Source organism: Centropristis striata, chromosome 13, assembly GCF_030273125.1.
Source record: "Centropristis striata isolate RG_2023a ecotype Rhode Island chromosome 13, C.striata_1.0, whole genome shotgun sequence".
Classification (NCBI taxonomy): Eukaryota; Metazoa; Chordata; class Actinopteri; order Perciformes; family Serranidae; genus Centropristis; species Centropristis striata.
Window position 1 is genome coordinate 32,070,552 of NC_081529.1, and position 24,545 is coordinate 32,095,096.

Below are 24,545 nucleotides of genomic sequence, written 5' to 3' on the forward strand. Positions count from 1 at the left end.
GCCATATGTTCTTTGGACTCAAAATGACACATAAAACTACTGGATGTTGTTTTGCATCGTCATGGTAGAGTTGTTTGAAAGGACAAATGAAAAGGCTAAACAGCTTTGTGCAAACAATAATTTGCCAACTCTTGAGCTCCAAACACAAACTTTCCCTCCTGCCTCTTTCATACATGGCCGCCTCTCTGGAGCCACACTCCTCTCCTCTCCTTCATGCTCACTAATAACTCAAGCTTGTCTTTCTCTCTCTTTTACACCAAATCATTGAGTCAAAGTCCCTCTGAGCTCCCCGGAGTTCAGAGTGTAAATCTGTGTTGCCCCCATCGCCTCTGACACCTAACAAACCCTGATTCACTGCAGCTCAGTCTGTGTCAACTCTAAAGCGATGGAAGCTGACACATGACTTTACAGATGTTATTAATAGCCGAAAAAAAGACCTTTTGTAAGATTTAAAAAAAAAAAAAGAAAAAAATATTTCCATTCCCTCCCTCTTCCAAGCTCTTTCTTAAAGACGCTGCCTCCTGAGTGAACCCTGCATGCATGCGGGGTGAGCCAGCCATCATTTGTTTGATTTAACTTGGCGTGTGTGCTCCTTTATTCCAGAGCTGCTGCCCCGCTGGGGACACGGCCCTCTCAGATAAAAAGATTTTTGAGGAGATGGGGGGGGATGTAGTGACAGAAAGAAGCCAATGGCAGGGGCCGATGTAGCTGGGGCCGCGCAGAGCCAAGATGGTGTCATGTGTTGGCAGGCGGAGTACGGTGCTGCCTGGCTGACTCCTGACAGCGTTCCTCGCAGCTGTCCAAGGGGTTTCTTCACACAGAAACATGATAGATAGAAAAAGCATGACTCACTGGGTGCTTTACATTAAATGCATCACTGGCTGGTCTTTGTTTCTCTACAGAAAGAGTGAATGTACAGTACAGGCCAAAAGTTTGGACACACCTTCTCATTCAATGCGTTTCCTTTATTTTCATGACTATTTACATTGTAAATTCATCAAAACCATTAATGAACACATGTGGAATTATGTACTTAACAAAAAAGTGTGAAATAACTGAAAACATGTCTTATATTCTAGTAAGCAAAGGGTGGTTACTTAAAGGAATTATTATTTCACACTTTTTTTGTTAAGTACATAATTCCATATGTGTTCATTCATATTTTTATGCCTTCAGTGAGAATCTACAATGTAAATAGTCATGAAAATAAAGAAAAACGCATTGAATGAGAAGGTGTGTGTCCAAACTTTTGGCCTGTACTGTACATACAGGCCAAAAGTTTGGAAGCAAGATCAAATTTGTACAAAAATAGATCATATTTCCATTGGTATATAAATAAACATAATTATTATATAAAGAGTCACTTATCAGAACACATTTTAACTATAATTATCAGGTATTTTGGTTTTTCTTGCTTAGGTTTTGCTTTTCTAACCTCTTCTGGCTTTAACAACAGCATGGCATATGCGAGGCATTCATTCCACAAGTTTTTTTAAGATATGTGCCAGGAACTGATTCAAGTTTTCTTAAGTTCATAAATGAGAGACTGCTGATTCGTGGGGCGCACTTTTCTGACTGATCGATCCAATTCGTCCCACACAAGCTCGTAGAGAGAGGTCTGGAGACTGGGGGGGGGGGGGGCAAATCATCTCTGGAAGAACACCTTCCTGTTCTTTTTAGTCTCGGTAACCCTGACAGAGCCTGGATGAATGCTTAGAGTCATTATCTTTTTTTTTTTTTTCATGTCTTAATTGATTTAATTTATTCAAATTATAATGATTATTGTTTATATATATATTTTTTATATTTATTTTTTTTTATTGGTGAAATGACGTAACAAACAGGTGACATGAGAGACAAATACACTACACCATGTGGACCACAAGTAGAGACAGTAGACATACAGCGCGAACAACAACAAAGAAAAACATGAATGATAAACGATTTGCAGAGGCATCACAGGTGTATGTGTGCGTGTGTGTGTGTGCGTGTGTGTATGTGGATGCTACGACATATATATATAAAAATATATAACATGGCTCATTTATATGTATCACACAATGAAAATAAATAGGCAAACAAAGCAAGAAGCGCTAACGAGAGAAAACAAATAAACAAGAATAAAATAACTAATTAAATAAATAAAAAAATTAAAAAAACAGTAATATTAACCCAATATAAACCAACGCGTTATGACAGTGACAACCACAACAACAACATACGTCGCAGTGGGGGGGCGGGGCCAGGCCAGAGTCATTATCTTGCTGCAAAACAAACGTTCGACCCACAAGTCTTAGTCCAGATGGAACTGCATGATGCTGGAGGATGGAGTGGTCCTGTTCTTTCTTCATGATACCTTTTACTTCAAACAAATCTCCTACTCTATCACCTGCAAAACTTCCCCACACCATGGCTCTACCACAGGGGTGTCAAACTCAAATACACAGTGGGCCAAAATTTAAAACTTGCAGGCCAACATTGATATTTATTGAAAAAATTGACCTAAACAAGTTCAAACGAAATGGAACAAGCAAAGCTTGATATAACTTAATATTGCAAACATGCAAAATCGAATATCAAATAAAACAAACAAACACATCAATGGCATTCATTTCTTAAATAAAATTTAAATAAAAATCGTATGTCCCTTTATTTTACATGCGGCCTTCTTTAAATTTAACAGTAATCTTTTTCCACAGGCTAAAAATAAATGTAAGAATAAAATAACAATGATAAACCAAATGACTAATAATAATATCCTTCAATGGATGTGCAACCATTCAAGCCTTAGACGAGCAAGAAAAAGTACATAAAGACAACTTTAATTGTTGCTCAGTTTGCTACACACTGATCTACTGTGTTCAAGCCAAAACACCAGCAGAGCATTCTGGGATTTGTAGTATTATTTGCGCTGTATAATAGTAATGTGGTATTGCCTTGTGGGCCAAATATAATTATACTGCGGGCCAAATTTGGCCCGCGGGCCAGAGTTTGACATCTCTGCTCTACCACCTCCATGCTTTATTGTGGGAGTAATGCTGGAGACGTTCACCAGTTTTACTGCAGACATAGACTCTGGGACTTAAACCAAATAGTTCAAATTTTCTTTTGGCGGTCCGGAGAACTTGTTTCCAGTCATCTTAGATCCAATTTTTGCTTGATTTTGCCCACTCATGTCTCTTTCTCTTGTTCTTTGGACAAAGTATTATTTTTTTTTTACTGGTTTTTAAAAAAAGTCATTGTGAACAGAAAATTGTTTGGCCTGTATCGTCCTTGCTTCCAAACTTTTGGCCTGTAGTTTATCTATGCATGAACATTTGTGGGTACAATATTATTCTATCAAAGAAAACACAGATATAGAGATATCATGTGCCCTAAAAGCTTGTATTTTCTGGGTCATTGAGCTTTGGGAGGATAGAAGGATGGAGTACGGTTGGTCATGGTGCCATGCAAATGATCGATGTTGAAATCAATTTCTATTAAAACAAACCCATGACTTTAAATTTGATTGAATTGTCAGTTTCTTTAGCAGCACTGTAGAACTGTACATGTTGAGGTTTTCGGAGAAAAAAGAAAACACACAGCAAGACGAGAGCATCATTATAAAGAGTCGTTTGTATGATGCTCTCATGCTGCTCATGTGAAAGATGTGGGTGGTGACCACAGAGAAACTAAATGTTTCCTTTGTGTGTCTTTTGACTCTTTCTGCCGTTCCCATAGGAAATACTAAAGGCTCCTTACAGAACATCAAGAGAAAGTATGTACACATCTTTGTGTGTGTGTGTGTCTGTGTGGGTGTGTTTTTAGAGGTGTCACATTAATTCACTTCTTTAAGAAAAGCTCAAGTACTTCCTCAGTTGAGATCATTTATATACAGGAGCATCTCAATACACTAGAATATGATCCAAAAAGTCCATTTCCAGTAGTTCAAGTCAAATAGTCCCAACCAAGTATTGAGTCATGTGGATGGACATACTTTTAAGAGGCCAAAATTTCCTTATTAAACATACTTTTTAAAATTGGTCTTTTGAAATATTCACATTTTTTTGAGACACTGCATTTTAGATCTTCATTCAATGTAAGCAATAATCATTATAACAGGGTTCGTACACTTTAGCAGTGGTCAAATTCAAGCATTTTTCAAGGACTTTCAAGTTAAATTCTCAAGCTTTTCCAGTATCTTACACCTGTTGTAAATTGCATGTTTTAGATGAGTACTTACATACTAAAAGGGGGAGATTTCACTGAACCATACCAACAGTGATGGTATTACACTTTTAGGAGGAACGGTCTTCATTTCAGATAGGCTACTCATTATTTTTTACATTGAATGTGATCATCTATAGCAGTGATCATCAACTGCCGGCCCGCGGGCCGAATCCGGCCCGCCGAACTGTCCAGTACGGCCGCGACTGGATTCCAAAATTGTAAATCAAGGAGAAAAAATATGTGGTCCGCACTATTAAATCAACTGAAAACAGCAACGACAACTGAGACTTTTAACTATCAGTAATGCCCACCATACATGACTCTATTTAATGAGGACAAACTCGCTGCACTGTTTAAATCAGGGCTTGAAGACCTCCGGCACGGTGCCGGAGGCCGGCTCGTTAAGAAGAGCCGCCGTTAGCGGCAGTTAGCTACAGTTAGCTCTGTATCAGTACAGTGTGTATGTGCTGCTGCTGCAGGAGGTGTTCACTTAGCGATCTCTGTTTGTTTACAACAAGCACCGGACACTCTGTGCACATGTAGTGGGTCTGGAATAGCCACATATAGTTATAGTTATCACATTAACAGACACCCCCTCTTTTTCATTTTAATATCTGAACTTTTATTAATATGGTGCTCTAACAACCAGTGGGTCTAGGCAAATAGTTTCTGCTCTGCGCATGTGCAGAAAATAAACCTGCTGAGCAGCAGTAACATGAGCTAACAACTCTCGTGTTTCTGTTTGGATCCACAGGTATGTAAAATGTATTATTTTGTACATTTTTGTTCGGTTAAACTATGTAACAACATACAGTGAAGCCACGACGAGAAGCTAAGCATGGTAGAATGTGGAAATATGTACTTTATCGTCTGAGTTTATTATATGGGCGTTCCCGTCCAGGTAGGTCGGTTGAACCAGAGTGAGTGTGTACGTGTGTGTGAGAGCAGTTCCGACCATAAACATGCCTGTTAGAGTTGTTGGTTATTAATATTTTTCTGGAAGTAACTGGTACAGTATTTACAATGTTGTGTATTCTGAAATGTGAATATTAAGCGTTTATTAATATTTTTCTGGAAGTAACTGGTACAGTATTTACAGTGTTGTGTATTTTGAAATGTGAATATTAAGAGCATGTGCAGAGAATAAACCTGCTGAGCAGCAGTAGCATGAGCTAACAACTCTCGTGTTTGTGTTTGGATCCACAGTAACGCGAGATCCCGTGGTAAACTGTGTATAAGGTAAACAACAATAACAACAACAAACAGCTTACTTTGCTTTTCCGACGTGGAAGATCTGTTGATCTGACCATCTATCCTCATAGAAAGAATGTGTTATGTCATAAATGATTGTATGCTGTTCCACTTCAACAATCAGTCTCTTGTCGTCCGTGTCTTCGACCCTCTGAGACCCTTTGATTGATTGATTGATTGATTGATTGATTGCTGATCTGGTGCCAAGATGTAATGTTGATGTAAAGTTATTTTAGGCTGCACGAACTGCGTATTGTTTTATTTTGAAAGGAGCAAAATTTCTGACAGGATTCTGTATTTTCATCTCGTTAACATGAATCAGTTTTCAGTTTTCCAGTTATGCAGAATTTGTCTGGAGTCCATCTATTTCGCATGTTTTATTTACAGTAATAACTTTATTTATATATCATAACTAGACAAGCTGAGAAAGCTAGTTAAAAGTGCAATTATAGGGGCTTTCACACAGTGTAACATTTCTGTTTCTAGATCATTTTTAAAATGTGAATTTTCCTTTCTACAATGATTTACTATTTTTTAATTTACATGCAAAAATAATGCTTTATAGTTTTATTATTTGTTATTTTTTATGCTGTTTTTGTGTGTATAAATAGTAAAACAAATTGGTACATTTCCATAGAAACCTGTGTCTTTTGGGTTCCTGGCAGCTTCATACTTTTAATTAAAGAAAGAAGAAGACAAATCTGACTGGATAGCCAAGTTTGTGTGGAGGAAAAGGAGCCATGCATGTGATGTAAGGACAGACTGAAAGATGCTGAACAGAGAAGAGAAAATTAATGCATAGGAAGTTGACAAATTTGAACCAAAATTTCCTGGACTTCAGAGGTTTAAATGCAGCAGTGACACCAAGCTTTCACTAGCTCGAGGCTTGATACCTTCCAGGTGTTTCAGACCGACTACCTGTGTGACAGCATCTCCTGCTGGTTGCTGTGAGAGTTGCAGCAGCCTTCTAAAGAAGGCGACTAAAAATCCAGCTGGGGAGTTTTTTTTTGTCATTTTCATTTCTCTTTCAACCCATTATTCCTGGAACTCTACTGTGTCGTGTCCAATAAGGGCAAAATATCAAATCCACCCCATTTATAGGGGCAGATATCAGCATTAACCCTCTGGAGTCCATCTATTTATTGAAAATTCACATGTGTTATTTACAGTAATAACTTTATTTATATGTGATATGTAGACAAGCTGAGAAAGCCAGTTGAAAGTGCAATCATAGGAGCTTTCACAGTGTGCCATTTATCTTTCTAGACCATTTTTAAAATGTGAAATTTCTTTCTTCAATGAAGACTATTACTATTTTTAATTTACATGCAAATAGACTGTTTTGTAGTTTTATTATTTATTATTACTTCTGCTGTTTTTGTGTGTATAAATGGTAAAAAAAAAAAAAAGGTACTTTTCCATAGACACCTGTGTCTTTTGCTTGTATTTTGGGTTCCTGGCAGCATTATACTTTGTTAATTAAAATAAAATTAAAAATCTGACTGATAGCCAAGTTTGTGTGGAGAAAAAGGAGCCATGCATGTGATGTAAGGACAGACTGAAAGATGCTAAACAGAGACAGAAACGAATGCATAGGAAGTTGACATATTTCAACCAAAATCTCCTGGACTTCAGAGGGTTAAAGAGAACAAAAAAAAAAAAATGAAACTAATATACCAGTAAAAAAAAAACATTGCAAAAGTAGTGAAACATACATAAAAAGATGGTTAATTATTAGACTTCATGCAACCAGCTGTAACCAGCTTTATTATGCAACTTCTCTAATCTTGTAGCAACTTGTTTTGTTAGTTTCATTTCCAGAGAAACGGTTTCCTAAAAAGAAAGCTACACCTCCCCTATCACAAACACACAGATCAGATACCTGACGGAGCCAGACTAACACAGGTCAGCTTTCTTATTTTCTCATTGCTAATTTTGCACATTTTTGTTGTGATGCTAATCTAGACGATTAATTAAGCATTTAAAGCCTTCTTTGTGAGTGTTCTGTCTTCTTTGTGTTTCTATCCCTCCACAAAGGGACAATGAACTACAAAGAAAAGCTGTAAATAGAAACTTAAACAGGGAAGTTTGTACTAAATAGACTGTTTTGATGAACTTAGACTGTGTAAAATGTAAATAAAATAGAATGACATCATTTTCTGATCCATTTTAATATATATTTAATTGAAAACTGTACAAAGACATCATATTTTACGTATTACCTTATCGACTTCATGGATTGGGAAAAACATATGCCAATTTTAAATATGATTCCAGCTACAAAAGACTGGGAAACTAGTGGAATGCTCAAAAAACAAACAAACAAAAAAACAATATCATGGGGCAACAGTTTTTCACATGCAAGGCTGCAAGGAGCAAATAGTCCAAAAGCTATGAATAATATGAAAAATGGTCATCATTCATCAATACCTTCTTCGTCCTTAAGAAACTTAAAGTTCATGAAGGTGTTCCTAAACCGCAGAATTGTCTGTACCCGTGATCTTAAAATGATTAATCACATTTCCTCATAAGTTTAAAGTATGTGCAAGTTGTTTCTAATGAGACCGCGGCGGTGTGCACAGTCAGACACACGGAAATTAAAAAGAAGTAGTCAAGAATGCCCAAACAAAGTCTAAAGAGGGTGCGGCACAGACTCCAAACTAAAAAAAAAAAAAAAAAAAAAACCTCAGCAGGTATTTCTGCAGGAATTAAAAGCCAAACAAGCTGTTGGGTGATTCTCATGAAGCCAGTCTAAACTATGTCTGTGAAGATTATAAGGACATACTTTATGAAACTAAATATATTTCACTTTTATATGAATGAACAATATAGCCATAATAAAATAAAATAATATTTTCTATATTTTTAAACATATTTTCGAGTCACAAATTCATTACCGTAATGCGTCCAGATAAAAATGTCATGGTTTCCTTACACTAATATACAATAAATATTTAATAAACTTTATAAAAATAAATATACATTTGTTTAAAAATGTATAATTTAACAGAATATAATCAAACCTAATGGTTTTTAACAATGTATAAAGAACAAAATCTGAATGAAAATTTATGAGAAAAAATGGTTAAATGTTACGGTAATGATAGAATCGTTTGCATTAAAATATGTGTATATTTTAATAAAATACATTTTGGTGATACCAGCAACTTGAGCATATTAAGAGCTTGCCAAAGAAAAAGAAAAAAAAAACTTTTCGTTGTTTTTTTTTGTTTAAAAATGTGTTACGGTAATGAATTTTGCTCACAGTGTCTCTAAAAATGTCAGAAAATACCTTGAAATGTTTTAAATAGATTATAAATTAATATTAAACAGTGACTTTAGATTGTATTTGTTATAAAGGGTCAAAGAAAATATTTATTCAATGCTCTTGGATTTTTGCTATGAGCTGCACCATGTTCATGAGAATCACCACTGTAGGTTATAGTGAGAATCTTAAACTGGATCCTGTATGCAACTGGGAGTCAGTGTGGTAAAAAGGTGTTAATAAGCTACACATCAAAACAAAATATATTAAAGTAAAAAAAAATCATAAGTTGCATCTGTAGTTGAATTGAAAGTGTACAGCAGGGATGGGCAACTGGAGGCCCGGGGGCCGCATACGGCCCGCACCCTCACTTGAAGTGGCCCTCAGTACAACTACATGCATTTGAGCATGAAATCTTAAAAGTGCAGTGTAAAAATGCACAAAATTACTTCTTGCAATTAATGGTGGTCTGCTGTTCTTGCACTGAAAAAACAAAAGATTCTAGATTTAACAATCTTAATTCAAGACATCTTGTCAAGTGAAAATTATCTGTCCATGCAGCAAGATAATTTCCCTCAGATTTTAGTGTTTTTATCTTGTTTTTAGACACCTTTTTTTGCAGTGTACATGCATTTGAGCATGAAATATGTTAAGTCACTGCACTGTAAACCTACAGTACAGGCCAAAAGTTTGGACACACCCATCTCATTCAATGCGTTTTTCTTTATTTTCATGACTATTTAAATTGTAGATTCTCACTGAAGGCATCAAAACTATGAATGAACACATATGGAATTATGTACTTAACAAAAAAAGTGAAATAACTGAAAACATGTCTTGTATTTTAGATTCCTCAAAGTAACCACCCTTTCCTTACTAGAATATAAGACATGTTTTCATTTATTTCACACTTTTTTGTTAAGTACATAATTCCACATGTGTTCATTAATGCTTTTGATGAATTTACAATGTAAATAGTCATGAAAATAAAGGAAAAACATTGAATGAGAAGGTGTGTCCAAACTTTTGGCCTGTACTGTATTTAAAATTGCAGTTTCATCATATCTGGTTAAGTGCACGGTCCTATATGTGGCCCTGTGGTAGTGTCGATGAAAAATTGTGGCCCCCTGCAGCATTTAAGTTGCCCATCATTGGTGTACATTATGGATGAATAAGGCAAAAGATAACCTTTTTTCTGTATCTACACAGGACGATGAAGATGTCCGGAGGAGTGACGAGGGCCTGTGTTGCTCTGTTCTTTGTCCTGACTTCTGTCTCCGCTGTACAGAAATCACTGAAATCAATCAATGATTTGAAGAAAATCAACTTTGACACATCTGTGTCCAAGCACAGTCTTGTGCTGCTCTACTGGTTTGCCAATACAGTTGACATGAACAACAACAATATCATAAGGCTGACCTTTGACCCGAACAGAGATTACGGCTCACATCATTATGGCAACTTTGAGGGTCTGTTGGAGCCTCTGCCTCGGGGAAATTCATACCGGTACTTCACTGTTGGCAACCTTCAAGAAAGAGATACTCAAAACAGGATGCTACTTCCATCTTATGTTGCCCATCCCCCAAGGGCGGAGTTTGCGGGAAGAAACATGGACAGGATCATATTCCGCACCAGGGAGCAGAACACGGTAGACCAAGTGTACATCACGCAGCATTATGACACTTCTGAACAGCAGGGAACACGTTATGATCCAGACCACACCTACCAGATAACTACCTACCTCCTGAGACAGATCAGAGAGTTTTCTGTTGGAGGAAACCAACAATCACTGTTGCAGCTCAGGAACCGCTATGGAAGCAACGCTGATAATTCCCAGCTCAGAAACATGTGGGGAGAGCTTACAAGCCTTGGACTGCTGTTGTTTATTGTGATCCAAGAAAAGTACTCCTCTACCCAAGACAACAACAGACGGGGAAATAGACAAAATCATTTGGATGATGATCCTCCAAAGAGGGAGAGAAAGAGAGAGAGCAATGTTCCTCGACCTTTTAAAGATCATGTTGCCGTGAACATCGACGACTGGGAGGATTACAGAAACAACAGGATCAACAATGTGAAGGACCACAGACCCTACAGGATCAACAATGTGGAGGACCACAGAGCCTACAGGATGACGGAGAATAGGGAATCAGGCATGTCGCGCTGTTGTATTTGCTGTATTTGCTTTACCTGTTGTATTGTTTTGGGTATCGCTTTGGGTGTTTATTTCTCTCTTTTCTACAAAAGAGGATAAGATGAGACTTTAAAAACTTTATTTGCTGTGCAGCAGTTGCATTCTAAAGTAGGACGAGTGAAAATATAGAGTGCAAATATAAATAAGATGAAAATAAGGAGAAAAAAATTGAAAAAAATATAATGATGGATCAGATTTTACAGGGAATTTTGATCACATTTGTACAAAAAAAAGGTCATAGTTTCATTGCTGTACTTGCTTACTGTATTATGTAAAGAGTCACTTTTTAGAACACGTTTTTACTGTAATTATCAGGTCTTTGGGTTTTTATTGCTTAGACTTTGTGTGTATCCTTATTTCCTTAATGTATAAATCTGTACTTTTTTTTCTTTACTCAGCTGCTTCATTTTTTGCCATTTCTTTGGTAGTTTGTCAGAGATAAAGTTGAGATTTATTGTGATTTTTGTATCCAAACTCTCAAGTCAAAGAGCTAGAGTGAATAATGCAAGCTGTGACTTAAAAAAAAAAAATTTTGCACTGAAGTTGTGAATCTTCCAAACCTTCTCAACCCTAAAACTAAGCACTTCTTTTCTTTTGTTAACATTTATTCAGCAATGGTCTGCTAACATCAATGTATACCTAAAGGTCAATTGAGGAAAAATGTCTGATCATGCAGTAAACGCATCCAAAAATCCAAAGAATCCATACTGGTTTTTAAGAAAGTGATTGAAAATGTAAGTTTCTTCCAAACTTTTGCCCTGTAGTGTGTAGTATGCATGTACAGTATCAAATCTCAAGTTTAGATAGTGCGTGAGCTCAGGTGCAAAGGAAAGATATCTGCCTGCCAGGATCACATTTTTTCACGGTCGGGCGTCACTCCTGCACTGACTGCACCTTTCGTCTTGTCTATTTCACGTTAACAACAATGGATAAGAGCACAAACAAGCATGGCATGTGTCAAGGACCTAAGAGTAAATGTTTATTCAATGAATCAGTTGTGAGGACTTCAGCTGTAATGGTCAATAAAACAGTAGCACTGAAGGAAAACCATGAAAGAGCAAGAGAGAGATGAAAACTCAGCCTCAGTTTGCTGCTTCATAATAAAAGCTTTTAAATGACTAATTTGAACTTTTATTGTGTAGGATTTATAGGAAATTAAATGTGTTTATCCACTGTTTTATAACCTCTCCTTTGACCACTAGTCATGGATCAGCTCGCTGTTTTTAATGTCATCTACTTAAGACAAGTGTGTCATCAGTTAGAGACACACCTTCCTGCATTGTTGTCATGGATATGCAAATATGTGCTGTGATGGACTGGAGTGCAGAGTTAAGACAAGACAGTAAATGTGTACATAAAAGGCCCATAATAGTAACGACTCACTGATGATTCATACTGATGAAGAAATGTGATGATGTAAATTGTTATGCTGGATAAATAAAACAGTTGAGTGAATACTCTCCAGTCTGTTAAGCCTACACTCGTTGTGTTTGTATGTATTAGCAAACAGGAGTGCATTTCATTGATGTTTGTATTCTTTATGTATTGAGAGTTGTGTTTATTAAACAATAATTGTTTCAGTTTACCCCATGTCAGTGTTTTTATTTTAAGCTCAAGGAAACTGGATAAGCACAAAATAAATGTGCAAAATAATGAAGACAACTTTAACTATTTCTTGTTCTGCCGACAGTCGACCGAGCTGCTGATAGATTTAAGAACAAATTAGTGAAATTGTTGACCTGCCATTTTGTAATGTAGAATTAATATCAAATGTCTTGAAATGCGGGCTTTTTAACCATTTTGCACCATAATTTTTCCTCAAAAAGAATGAAAATATCACCCTTAACAGATGGTTAAATATTAGATAAATCAAATTTAACAAAAAAAATGAAAACACAAAATAAGTCGTGGTGGCCTAGCAGTCTCAGCTGGGGATGTTTTGCTGCAGGTCAGCCTTGTCTTGTGTATAGGTGTATTAATCCAAGTTTCGATAGGTCATATAGTTTTTTATCAATCCCTGTTCAATGACCATGATCATTTTTGGAGAAATTCTGAGATTATAATGGGTGTGTATTGCATGGAATGTTCCAGGCAGTCTGGCAACCAGAGAGCTTTCTTAGCCCTGTTTTAGGGATCCAATCACAGAACGGGGAGGGACGGCAAGACGATGAACTACTCGGCAGACGGAAGCTTGTAGTTTTCTTACGGATCCAACATGGCTGCTGCACACGCGAAACTCTCTTTAGCTGTAGATGGTGTTTTAAATAGTTTAGAGCGAAAGTTGAAAGGCGAAAGGTCTCTCTGCGGCTCTGCTGTCCCCCGGCTCGTAGCGAGATCACCGGCGTTACGGTAGCTGGGCTAATAGCTAATAGCCCCGCTACTGTAACGCCGGTGATCTGGCTACGAGCCGGGGGACAGCGGAGCCGCCGAGAGACCCGCAGCAGCTTGTTTATTGCCCATAAAATCAGTGGATGTGTGTGGCTGAATGACATGAGGGGGAATAAAGCGTGAAAATAAATAATCTTGCAGAAAGCGAGAACTGGAGAAGCAAAGCAGCAAGCAACACTCTCTCACACACACACACACAACAAACATCCATTTCTGTTGCTCTACTACGTCATCTGGTATAACTGATCTGATTGGCTAAGAGCTACCTACAGACGCTTTTGATAGACATTCTAAGCGTCCAATAAACGGCTCTGGATCGTAAACCACACCTCCTCTACGGAAAAATGAACGGTTGGTTTCCAGACTACATCTCATTTGTGATTAGTCTGGTGTTAGCCAGGCTAGTCCAATACGGGCAAACAGCCAAACTTGGGTTGTCCCAGTGGTTCAAAGATTAAGATTGAGTTCTGACTGCAGCGGTGAAGTAAAAATAAATAGTCATTGTCTAGTAATCAGGTAATTATTAATCTTCCGGTTTCCACTAGCAGTGCTTGTTAAGCCAGCTTCGCTTACAGGGAAACAGTCACTAAAAGGGAGAAACACCTGCTGTCACACATCAGCTCAGAGATCAGATCCCTGACAACAGACTAACTCAGGTGAGCTCTCTTCTTTTCTAATCACTGGTTTTGTTTTAATATTTACCGTAGCATTATTCCATATGATTGATAAAGCATTTAACTTAAGTCTTCAGTGAGAGTATTCTCTCCTCTTGGTATTATTATCCCTCGACTGCACCTCCACGAGGAAATGCTGTCTGTCCAACGCCAGGTTTGGGAATTTCATACTGTAACTTTAGGAGAAGTTACACAATTGATTTGTTTAAATCAGGCTGCTGAAGCTTTATAGAATTACTTAAGATTACATTTTTACACAGAATGAGAACTGTGGACTCCTTACCAACACTAAGTCTAACTCTTATTGCTCGGTATGTGCAGCGAGGTTTGATGACGACGAGCAAAACCTGTTTCAGTGTTCATTATGGCCACCTGCCAATGGTCACTCTATCCTTTAGAATAAACTATTTATCAAAATAAAGGCAGATATTATTAAATACATTTATCAAATGTATGAAATCATAATCATTTGATGCATCGGTTATTTCAAATACATGTATGGATTGAGAATGTGAAGTATGAATAAAAAAATGGGAGAAATAACTTTTTAAATATCTTTACAGGATGATAAAGATTTCAGGAAGAGGCGTGAGGTATTCTGCTCTGCCTTCTGTGTCGGCAGTACAAAGGCTGGATTCAATCAGTGATTTGACGGATATCGACTTTGGTGAATCTGTGCCCAAGCACAGTCTTGTGCTGCTCTACTGGTTTGCCAACAAAGTTGTCATCCATTACAACGATGAAATAACGCTGAATTTTGCCCCAAAACGTAAAGATTATGGCTCTCTTCGTTTTTGGAACAAAGAGAAGCTGCTGGACCCACTGCCCTGGGGACACCACTACTACACTATTGGCAGTTTAAAACAAGGCACGTCCATGCAACTTCCAGATTATGTTACCCATCCACCAAGTAGGGAATATGCGGGAAGAAAAAGGGACAGGATCATTGTCCGTGTCAAGGATAAGATAATAGACAAAGTGTATATCACACAGCATATTAAAGATCAGGGAGACTATGATCCAGATCACACCTACCAGATAACTACCAACCTCCTGAGACAGATCAGACGGTTTTCTGTGGGAGAAAACCAACAGCAACTGTTGGAACTCCGACGCCTCTACGGAAGTAACGCTGATGTTTCTGAGATCAGAAACACATGGGGAGACGTAGCTGGCCTTGGACTGCTGTTGTTTATTGTGATCCAAGAAAACAACAAACATGGAAATAGACAAAATCATTCGGATGATGATGCTTCAGAGAGTAAGAGTGAGAGCAATCCTCCTCGAGCTTCTACTGGCAAACGTTATGATGATGATGTGTCATGCTGTCCAACTTGCTGCATTTGCTGACTCTGTTGTATGGTATTTGGTATCGCTTTGTGTATGTAATCTTATTTTTTCAACAAAAGAGGATATGATAAGACAAGTAGAGACACACCTTCCTGCATTGTTGTCATGGATACGCAAATATGTGCCGTGATGGACTGGCGTGCGGAGTTAAGCCAAGACAGTAAATGTGTAGAGAAAAGGCCCATAATAGTAACGACTCACTGATGATTCATGCTGATGAAGAAATGTGATGATGTAAATTGTTATGCTGGATAAATAAAACAGTTGAGTGAATACTCTCCTGTCTGTTAAGCCTACACTCTTAGTGTGTGTATGTATTAGCAAACAGGAGTGCATTTCATTGATGTTTGTATTCTTTATGTATTGAGAGTTGTGTTTATTAAACAATAATTGTTTCAGTTTACCCCATGTCAGTGTTTTTATGTTAAGCTCAAGCAAACTGGATAAGCACAAAATAAATGTGCAAAATCATGAAGACAACTTTAACTATTTCTTGTTCTGCCGACAGTTGACCGAACTGCTGATAGACTTAAGAACAAATTAGTAAAGGTCCAATTTTTTTTTTTGCTCTGCTGAAATTGTTGACCTGCCATTTTGTAATGTAGTATTAATACCAAATGTCTTGAAAAGTGGGCTTTTTAACCATTTTGCACCATAATTTTTCCTCAAAAAGAATGAAAATCTCACCCTTTACAGATGGTTAAATATTAGATAAATCAAATTTAACAAAAAAAATTAAAACACAAAATAAGTCGTGGTGGCCTAGCAGTCTGAGCTGGGGATGTTTTGCTGCCTTGTCTCTTAATCTGTAATTAGGGCCAAGGGCACAATAGCACCGAGCACTGGCCCCTACAGCAATAGTTGTAGGGACCAGTGCTCGGGATCGGTGTGCTATTACTTTTCTCTACGGAATACAAATTTATTTTTTAAATGTATTTTTTCGCGAAAAACTGTGCAAAATTTTGCATTGAATGGGATGGCCAAAAAAAAATTAGCGAAAAAGAACAATAATTGGAGATTTTCTAACGTCTACTTCTCCGGCATAATTTCACCTAGAGACTCCATTTAAACTTTAAACAGTAGACACAAGTCTTGTGTATTGGTGTATTAATCCACGTTTCGATAGGTCATATAGTTTTTTATCAATCCCTGTTCAATGACCATGATCATTTTGGGAGAAATTCTGAGATTATAATGGGTGTGTATTGCACGGAATGTTCGTGTCGGAGTTTGTGACATCATCGCCAGAGTGTAGAGGGAGAGAAAAAATTGTCAAAAAATAAATTTGAAAACTGCGCTCCAGGCCGCAAATTCAACTCTACAGAAATAATTTATACATAGAAACGTAGGAAAATTTGTCTTTTCACTCACAATCCTCTGGTAAAGCTGTCAGAGTTATAGTTTGGGCGTAGGACGCACAGATGATCCACCAACACGCACCATTGACTCCCATATTAAAAACACAGGAAGATTTCTGTAGAACAGCATATTTAACAGTTTTTCAGATCGCTCTTACAAAGCTATTTCTTCATTTTTCTTCACAAAAACATATGTAGACGTTCAGGAAGAACTCAGGACGCTTAAAGTGAAGTCGGATCAATTATAGGTATTATGGTTTTGCCAAAAATGCTTTCTGTTTGAGGCCAGAAATTCCAGTCTATAATATAGTATCATAACATTACGAGTATTCATTGTTTTAAATCTCTGAAGCATCTCATCATAGTGTACACACACCGGCAGTAGCCCCCGTGGCCCTTTCAGAATTTCCCCATAGGAAATTTTCTAGTTTTAGGTATTAAACTGTCCAATACGGGCAAACAGCCAAACTTGGGGTGTTCCAGGGGTTCAAAGATTAAGATTGAGTTCTGACTGCAGCGGTGAAGTAAAAATAAATAGTCATCGTCTAGTAATCAGATAATTGTTAAACTTCTGGTTTCCACTAGCAATGCTTGTTAAGCCAGTTTCGTTTACAGGGAAACAGTCACTTAAAGGGAGATACACCTGCTGTCACACATCAGCTCAGAGATCAGATCCCTGACAGACTAACTCAGGTGAGCTCTCTTCTTTTCTAATCACTAGTTTTGTTTCAATATTTACCGTAGCATTATTCCATACGATTGATAAAGCATTTAACTTAAGTCTTCAGTGAGAGTATTCTCTCCTCTTGGTATTATTATCCCTCGACTGCACCTCCACGAGGAAATGCTGTCTGTTGAACGCCAGGTTTGGGAATTTCATACTGTAACTTTAGGAGAAGTTACACATTTGATTTGTTTAAATCAGGCTGCTGAAGCTTTACAGAATTACTTAAGATTACATTTTTACACAGAATGAGAACTGTGGACTCCTTACCAACACTAAGTCTAACTCTTATTGCTCGGTATGTGCAGTGAGGTTCGATGGCGACGAGCAAAACCTGTTTCAGTGTTCATTATGGCCACCTGCCAATGGTCTCTCTATTCTCTAGAATAAACTATTCATCCAAATGAAGTCAGATATTATTAAATACATTTATCAAATGTATGAAATGATAATCATTTGATGCATCTGTTATTTAAAATACATGTATGGATTGAGAATGTGAAGTATGAATGAAAAATGGGAGAAGTAACTTTTTTAAATATCTTTACAGGATGATGAAGATGTCAGGAAGAGGCTTGGTGTGCTGTGTGGTTCTGTTCTTTGCTCTGACTTCTGTGTCGGCAGTACAAAGGCTGGATTCAATCAGTGATTTGACGGATATCCACTTTGGTGAATCTGTGCCCAAGCACAGTCTTGTGCTGCTCTACTGGTTTGCCAACGAAGTTGACATTGACGATTACGACGATGACATAACGCTGACTTTTGACCCAGACAGTAGAGCTTATGGCTCACATCATTATGGCAACTTTGAGGGTCTGTTGGACCCACTGCCCCAGAGAGAGGGATACTGCTACTACACTATTGGCAGTTTCAATCAAGACACGTCCATGCGACTTCCACATTATGTTGTCAATCCCCCAAGTGATGAGTATGTGGGAAGAAACAGGGACAGGATCATAATCCGTGTCAGGGGTCAGATAATAGACCAAGTGTATATCACACAGCATATTGAAGATCAGAACGTATATGATCAATATCACACCTACCAGATAACTACCAACCTCCTGAGAGAGATCAGAGAGTTTTCAGAGGGAGAAAACCAACAATCACTGACCCAACTCAGAAACCGCTATAGAAGTAACGCTGATGTTCCTGAGATCAGAAACACATGGGGAAATGTGGCTGGCCTTGGACTGCTGTTGTTTATTGTGATCCAAGAAAAGTACTCCTCTAGGCAACACAACAACAGACGTGGAAATAGACAAAATCATTTGGATGATGATGCTTCAGAGAGTGAGAGTGAGAGCAATGTTGCTGGAGCTTATTATAACAAAGGTTATGTTGCCGTGAATATCTTCGACTGGCAGGACCACAGAAACAACAGGATCAACAATGTGGAGGACCACAGAGCCTACAGGATGACGGGGAATAGAGAATCAGGCATGTCGCGCTGTTGTATTTGCTGTATTTGCTTTACCTGTTGTATTGTTGCTTTGGGTATCGCTTTGGGTGTTTATTTCTTTCTTTTCCACAAGAGAGGATAAGATGAGACTTTAAAAACTTTATTTGCTGTGCAGCAGTTGCATTCTAAAGTAGGAAGAGTGAAAATATAGGGTGCAAATATAAATAATAAGATAAAAATAATGAGAAACAAAGGACCACAGAGCAAAGAGGATGATAGTGAACAGAGGATCAGACAGTCTATACTACTCAGCACCCCGGAACAATAACCAAGAATTGTTCCGTTGCATTTGTTTTATATTAGTTGTATTTGTTGTATGCTTGATTTTGTATCTTTCACAAATGGGATAAGAAATGACAACTTTATTTGCTGTGTAGCAGCTGCATAATAAAGAATGGTAAAAAAAATAAAAAAAAGAATTGCAAAAATAGTTGGGATCGGTTTTGGTGGGGTTGTTATACATGTATGTACAGTATCAAATCTCAAGTTCAGATAGTGTAAGCTCTTAGACTCTTGCTGTCAACTTCTGTGCTGACTTACAAGGGAACTGAGGCAGGTTGCACCTGACGTCACTAAGAGACCATAACCAGTTGCTTTTAAGTGAAAGCATCTGAAAGCTCTGGGTAGCCCGGCCCTACAATTATTAACTTATTCTCCATATTTTCCACCGAGTGAAATTTATGGGAGAAAGTAAAGATTGTTTTTTTTCTCTTCATGGCTGGGCAACACTCCTGCATTTGACCACACCTTCCACCATGTCTATTGACATTAACAACAATTGATAAGAGCACAAAAATGCACGGCATGTGTCCAGGTCCTAAGAGTAAATGTTTATTTAATGAATCAGTTGTGAGCACTTCAGTTATAATGGTAAAAATCTGAGAATTTATAGGAAATTAAATGTGTTTATCCACTGTTTTACAACCTCTCCTTTGACCACTAGTGACAGCCAGGGATCAGCTCGCTGTTTTTAATGTCATCTACTTAAGACAAGTGTGTCATCAGTTAGAGACACACCTTCCTGCATTGTTGTCATGGATATGCAAATATGTGCTGTGATGGACTGGAGTGCAGAGTTAAGACAAGACAGTAAATGTGTAGAGAAAAGGCCCATAATAGTAACGACTCACTGATGATTCATGCTGATGAAGAAATGTGATGATGTAAATTATTATGCTGGATAAATAAAACAGTTGGGTGAATACTCTCCAGTCTGTTAAGCCTACATTCTTAGTGTGTGTATGTATTAGCAAACAGGAGTGCATTTCATTGATGTTTGTATTCTTTATGTATTAAGAGTTGTGTTTATTAAACAATAATTGTTTCAGTTTACCCCATGTCAGTGTTTTTATTTTAAGCTCAAGGAAACTGGATAAGCACAAAATAAATGTGCAAAATAATGAAGACAACTTTAACTATTTCTTGTTCTTCCGACAGTCGACCGAGCTGCTGATAGATAGATTTAAGAACAAATTAGTAAAGCTCCAATATATTTTTCTACTCAGCTGAAATTGTTGATGTGCCATTTTGTAATGTAGTATTAATACCAAATGTCTTGAGAAGTGGGCTTTTTAACCATTTTGCACCATGATTTTTCCTTAAAAAGGGTGAAAATCTCACCCTTTACAGATGGTTAAATATTAGATAAATCAATTTTAACAAAATGAATGAAAACACAAAATAAGTCGTGGTGGCCTAGCAGTCTGAGCTGGGGATGTTTTGCTGCAGGTCAGCCTTGTCTCTTAATCTGTAATTTGAGGTATTCTACTGTCCAATACAGGCAAACAGCCAAACTTGGGGTGTCCCAGGGGTTCAAAGGTGAAGCTTGAGTTCTGACTGCAGCGGTGAAGTAAAAATAAATAGTCATTGTCTAGTAATCAGGTAATTACTAATCTTCCGGTTTCCACTAGCAGTGCTTGCTAAGCCAGTTTCGCTTACAGGGAAACAGTCACTTAAAGGGAGAAACACCTGCTGTCACACATCAGCTCAGAGATCAGATCTCTGACAACAGACTAACTCAGGTGAGCTCTCTTCTTTTCTAATCACTAGTTTTGTTTTAATATTTATCGTAGCATTATTCCATATGATTGATAAAGCATTTAACTTAAGTCTTCAGTGAGAGTATTCTCTCCTCTTGGTTTTATTATCCCTCGACTGCACCTCCACGAGGAAATGCTGTCTGTCCAACGCCAGGTTTAGGAATGTCATACTGTAACTTTAGGAGAAGTTACACAATTGATTTGTTTACATCAGGCTGCTGAAGCTTTACAGAATTACGTAAGATTTCATTTTTACACAGAATGAGAACTGTGGACTCCTTACCAACACTAAGTCTAACTCTTACTGCTCGGTATGTGCAGCGAGGTTTGATGACGACGAGCAAAACCCGTTTCAGTGTTCATTATGGCCACCTGCCAATGGTCAACCTACCCTTTAGAATAAACTATTCATTCAAATAAAATAGATATTATATACATATATCAAATGTAATCATAATCTTTTCATTGGGGGTGTTCTTAGGGTAGACACTCATTTGTCCTCCTTTTGAGAAAATAACAAAAAAGGTCCGCCTTTTGACACGTTACCTTGTTAGTTTGATACTTATTGGCTAAAAATGTGTGTCAAAAAAGCTATGTCAAAAACAGTAATTTCATTGGTTTCATTTCAACTCATGGCTAATTTGAATATTCAAATGAGTTGAATGTGCTGATTCGAAGAACACGGGTTTGTTACAAAAAGTAAGAGGGATGAGTTTAATTTTTTTGTACATTATGTCGAAGTGATGTAGATGTGAGCAGCAAAGGCAAAGCAGCTATCGAGAGACATGCTAGCACTGACAAGCATCAAGCTAATCGGAGTACAACTCTGCTTAAAACCGGATCATACCAAACAAATATCTGCTAGCGTGTCCCCGTGGATGCAAAGTGTCCTCCTTTTTGATGTGAAGGAAATGGCCACCCTAGATGTGCCAGGTCATATCGTTCGCGGCCCACCAGAATCTCTTGTGCTGCGCTAACGTCACGTTTCAAGCTGCTTAAAGTATATCTACACTATTTATAATGTAAAGTTATTTTGCATTGTGTCTCTGTTCAGCAGAGTGTCTGTCACAAGTCAGTCAGTCAAAACCCCGTCCTCCTCCGAGACATGCGCGCATTCACAAACACTGAATGTACCGAGCTGCACTCCCCACTGTGCTTCAAAACAAGACCCTACCTGTCTGTAAACTATCAGTCCCATCCCCACATCATCTCTTTGTGTGCGTCTGCGTGTGTGCGAGCCAAACTAAATACTATCAACCTGTCCGGGCCATCAGAGGTCCAAACACACTGTTGCATTTTGCCGTTCGCTAGCCGCGAGCTAACATTAGCTAACAATAAAAGTTGTTTTAATCACAAAAAGCTACTATTACTTCCTGTCGCTAAACAATGCAGCTTTCAAAATAAGAGCACAGAATCCACCACAGAATTTACAAGAAGACTAAGTCAAAATAAGATGCCTTAAATAAAACATACAGGAACCTTTACTCTCCTTTACAATAATTCATTAAAATAGGCAATGATTAAGATGAGTGTATATGATGGAATAGTGGCATTAGAATGTGTGAGAGGCACCAAATTTGGGCTTTAATAGAAAAAAATTATCCAGGGGGGAATGCCCCTGGACCCCCTAGATCAGGGATGGGCAACTGGAGGCCCGGGGGCCGCATACGGCCCGCACCCTCACTTGAAGTGGCCGTCAGTAAAACTAAATGCATTTGAGCATGAAATCTTATAAGTGCTGTGTAAAAATGCACAAAATTACTTGTTGCAATGAATGTTGGTCTGCTGTTCTTGCACTGAAAAAATAAAAATAAATCACAGTAAGTTGTTATTTTTGACTTGCTTCAAACCTTTTGTATTCCTATTTAGACTGTTATACATGCATTTGAGCATGAAATACGTTAAGTATCGTGATAATCTTTCAGGGCCATATCGCCCACCCCTACCTTTCATGCATCTGTTGGGTTGAGAATGTACAGTATTAAAAAATTGGGAGAAATAACTTAAAATATCTTTACAGGATGATGAAGATGTCAGGACGAGTCATGAGGTGCTGTCTTGTTCTGTTCTTTGCTCTGACTTCTGTCTCAGCAGTACAGAAAAAGCTCAATTCAATCAATGATTTAAAGGAAATCAACTTCGGCCAATCTGTGCCCAGGCACAGTCTTTTGCTGCTCTACTGGTTCGCCAACGAAGTTAACATTGACGATAAAAATATCATCACGCTGGCCTTTGACGTAGACAGAGGAGATTATGGCTCACATCATTATGGCAACTATGAGGGGCTGTTGGACCCTCTGCCCTGGGGAAATGCATACCGGTACTTCACTGTGGGTAATCTCAATCAAGAAACTTTGTCCGTGCAACTCCCAGGTTATGTTGTACATCCCCCCCAACCAGAGTATGTAGGAAGAAACATGGACAGGATCATATTTCGGGTCAGTGAGCAGAAAACAGGACGGAGAGTTGTGCAAAGGGTTGACCAAGTGTACATGACACAGCATATTGAACATCAGATGGAATATGATCCAGATCATACCTATGTGATCACTACGAACCTCCTGAGACAGATCAGAGACTTTTCTGTGGGAGAAAACCAACAGCGACTCCGACGCCTCTACGAAAGGAACGCTGATGTCTCCCACATCAGAACATGGGGTGACCTCGCTTCCCTTGGACTGTTGTTGTTTATTGTGATCCATCCAAACATGTTCCGACCAGCAAACAACCACACACCGGATAAAAAACGTACACCGGGAAAAAACTACACATTGGATAATACACACACAGAGAAAAAAAACGACACGCGGGATAAAAAACACACACACAAAAACAACCAGAAAGGACCAGAAAACAACCTCACACTGGAAAGTGACCACACATTGGAAAATAACTACAGACCGGAAAACCACCACACACAGGGATACAACCTCACACCGGATAAAAAACACCTACAGGGAAAAAACAACACACCGACAACAAAACACACACACATAAACAACCAGAAAGGACCAGAAAACAACCTCACACTGGATAATAAACAAACACAAGAAAAAAATGACACACCAGAAAACAACCTCACACTGGAAAGTGACCACACATTGGAAAATAACTACAGACCGGAAAACCACCACACACAGGGATACAACCTCACACTGGATAAAAAACACACACAGGAAAAAAACGACACACCGGATAAAAAACACACACAGGATAAAAAACACACACCAGAAAACAACCTCACACTGGAAAGTGACATGTTCAAAAACAACTACGGAGGAGAAAATAACTGCACACCATCAAACAACAATACACAGGAAAACAACTACACAATCAAGTTCAGCCCAGGAAACAACTACAGACTAGAGAACAACTACAGACTAGAGAACAACTACAGACTAAAATGCAGACTAAAATGCAGACTAAAATGCAGACTAAAATACAGACTAAAATACAGACTAAATGATTGTGATAATGGTGCCTCAATTAATTTTTGTCTTTTAATATTTGCTTTAATCTGTATATTTATTCATGGGTGCTTTACTATGGTGGGGAAGTATATGTAATTGCAATTAATTTTAGGGTTGTTTTCTCAAAACAATTAGTACAAACTGCAAACCTTGTTGATAAC

At 38.0% G+C, this 24,545-nt stretch overlaps 2 protein-coding genes across 4 annotated transcripts in view; one reads left to right on the forward strand and one right to left on the reverse strand.

The window, feature by feature from the left end:
* The window catches only part of LOC131982917 (septin-9-like), a 171,708-nt gene that overhangs the window by 47,680 nt on the left and 99,483 nt on the right, over positions 1–24,545 (reverse strand). The gene's annotated exons all lie outside the window — the stretch shown is intronic.
* LOC131982922 (uncharacterized) lies at positions 7,342–11,515 on the forward strand. The gene is made up of 2 exons (XM_059347519.1): positions 7,342–7,365; positions 9,935–11,515. The coding sequence occupies exon 2, from the start codon at positions 9,939–9,941 to the stop codon at positions 10,977–10,979; it is 1,041 nt and encodes a 346-aa protein (XP_059203502.1). The 5' UTR covers positions 7,342–7,365; positions 9,935–9,938; the 3' UTR covers positions 10,980–11,515.